The sequence below is a fragment of the Anneissia japonica genome, unplaced genomic scaffold (assembly GCF_011630105.1).
Source record: "Anneissia japonica isolate Jap-2015-1 unplaced genomic scaffold, ASM1163010v1 scaffold284953_len930413_cov181, whole genome shotgun sequence".
In the NCBI taxonomy this organism is placed as follows: Eukaryota; Metazoa; Echinodermata; class Crinoidea; order Comatulida; family Comatulidae; genus Anneissia; species Anneissia japonica.
The window spans coordinates 257,803-260,422 of record NW_022746987.1 but is presented as its reverse complement, the minus strand read 5'-3'; the positions used below and the strand labels follow the sequence as shown (position 1 = coordinate 260,422).

Below are 2,620 nucleotides of genomic sequence, written 5' to 3'. Positions count from 1 at the left end.
TATACATACATACATACAGTATAACATGATTCAGGGACTCTTGGTTTGGAATGGTGTATTTTCTTTTATGATAATGACATTATATCGAAAAATTACACACATAATTATAACAGGGCACTGGTTATTGTTTAACACCATTACCGTATCTGTATCACCACCATTTTGATATATCCCTGCTCAGCACCCATACTGCGGTTTGGGTGCTGGCTTGGATTTTCTTTTTTTTTTTTTTAATTTTCCAGTTACATCTACACACTTGATCTGCGCATAGAGACTCTCGTATTTTGCGCAATATAAATGAATAACATTTAACCTTTAAACCATTATCCGTCACTATCACATCATCACCGTTATCATAGGTATTTCCGCCATAATCAAAAAAATAATGTCATCAGTTATAATGATCAACCATAAATGTCATCGCCACTCCTAACATCATCATCATGACCATTACTATCATATAATAATCATCATCGTTAACATTAGCCACATGATTTTCCTCATCTCCAGCATCATCATGACCAGCTTTACCAGCATCATCAGCGTTATCATCATCGTCACTTGCATCATCATCATCATATGATCATCACCCTGCCATCATCATTACCACCAACACTAGCATCATAGTCACCACAAGTAAACATGCATAATCATCCCTTATTCCCCATGCATCACTCGCATCATCACAATCATAACTCACACCACTTCATAATTACAAGCACATCATCCTATTTATCACTCACATAGTTATGCTATTGAATTCTGCTTACTAGATGGAGATGGATTTTTTTTTTAAACAACGAAAAAAAAAAAAAAAAAAGAGAAACCCACCTCTCCACTGTTGTTTTTGTCGATTTCCTTGAACACTATTTTGATATCATCTTTTCCGAACAAAGTGCGAAAATCCTCCTGTGTGAAGTCATCAGTATTCTATTTAAAAAAAGAAATTGATGTGCCTCTCAATCAACCCATAACTAAAATATTATAATGAAAATTAGCCATACAGAATACAGTTCATAACACTTTAAAAGGCTTAGAAATTACCAACAAAACATATGTACGTAAGATTCAGGTTAAAATATCTCCAAAAAAAACCCATTTTTAGTGACAAAAAATTCAATGCTATTTGCCTAAATTTACTGTGACAAGAAAATCTATACATAAGTGGATCTGGGGGGGCGGGGGGGGGGGGGGGGGGGTGAATAGGATGGCTAGCAACCCCTCTTCGGTGGCCGTGTGTGTCTTGTGTGTGTGTGTTTCTCATGTATACATGTTACTTGTCTGGTAAAACATACACTTTCTATTTTAAGCCTAACTTTTCAGACGTCATCTAAACGCGTCTAGTCGTCTACTAATTCCATAAAAAACAAATCTCAAATGGAAGGACTCGAGTGCTCGTGCCTTTGAAAAAGCGTGTAATAATAATAATAGTTCATAATAGTAATAAGATTGGTTTTCGGCACATGAAGTAGGTAAAGTAAAATCAAATACCTCATAGACAATTCAGTTTTAATTTCTATGGAACATCTCAGCTATTAATTAAATCGATTTTCCCAAATTTACCCCAACTAAGGTGTGGACTCAAATCTCTGATGTAGGTAGGCTTAAAGTAAGTATATGCATTAAGGACAATAGCCTGGTCCTCACGAGAGCCCTAGTATCCGGATCGGGAGTGATGCATCATTAGCACCTGCGTGAGAACGCCCGAACGCGCTAACCGTTAGCAGTATCCGGATACCGCTAACGGTTAGCAAGCTGAGCGTGTTTCTATCATCAACGTACGCGTAAACAATTTCCAGTTTCTTATTGGCCAGTGAATCGGTCATCATATTGTTGGTATCCGGATCGGGATTTTCTCGCATGGACGCACGGCAGCTAACGGTTAGCAGGATCCGGATACTGCTAACCGTTAGCTGCCGTGTGAGAACATAGCCAATGTTTTTAAGTTTCACTTTCTATGATGCATCACCACGTATCAAGCCGAAAATGGCTAGTAAAACATTAGAAATTTGTTTGCACTACATTTTTACAATATAATGTTGATTTGATAATGAATTTTACTCTATAAAAGTGTCATTTCTGGGCCTCTAGAGGTATTATTTCCTCAAATTTTCTCATCTCAGCACCACCATGAATGATTGGATTTGAACTCACGGCTTTCAAGTTTAATAGTACAATACATTAAAGACAAAGTTTTTAAGTTTTATTTTCAATGGTAAGCTTACATCACACATATTATTTACATCTCTATGGTTGCCGAAAACATTTGTTGGCTATTTTGACTATATATAGGCCTAATCGTGATTTACTCACAACTTGAAAGTTATTAAAGTGTTTTTTAAAGTTTTATTTCTGTGGTACATCACACATATTAATTAGATATCTATGGTTTCCGAAAATCGCTGGTAAAAGAAAAATTTGTTGGCTTTTTATATTGACTTTGGTGTTGATGATGAATCTCCAGCCATCTACAGGTACTATTTTCTAAAATTTGCTTACCTCAGGCTTAACCATGGTGGCCCTATAGGTTTCAAAACACATCTGCGCCCTCGCCGAAACCATGTCACCCATTACCCCCTCCCACAAAACTTGGTGTCTTTGCACCTCGCATTATTCACCC

At 36.9% G+C, this 2,620-nt stretch overlaps 1 protein-coding gene across 3 annotated transcripts in view; it reads right to left on the bottom strand.

Moving 5' to 3' along the window:
• Nucleotides 1-831: 831 nt before the first annotated feature.
• Nucleotides 832-2,620, bottom strand: part of LOC117120366 — a gene marked incomplete at its 3' end in the record, with an annotated part of 9,873 nt that continues 8,084 nt past the window's right edge. For all 3 annotated transcript variants that reach the window (XM_033265407.1, XM_033265405.1, XM_033265406.1), the window contains 1 exon segment: nt 832-930. In XM_033265407.1, the coding sequence (XP_033121298.1) occupies nt 832-930 (99 nt within the window).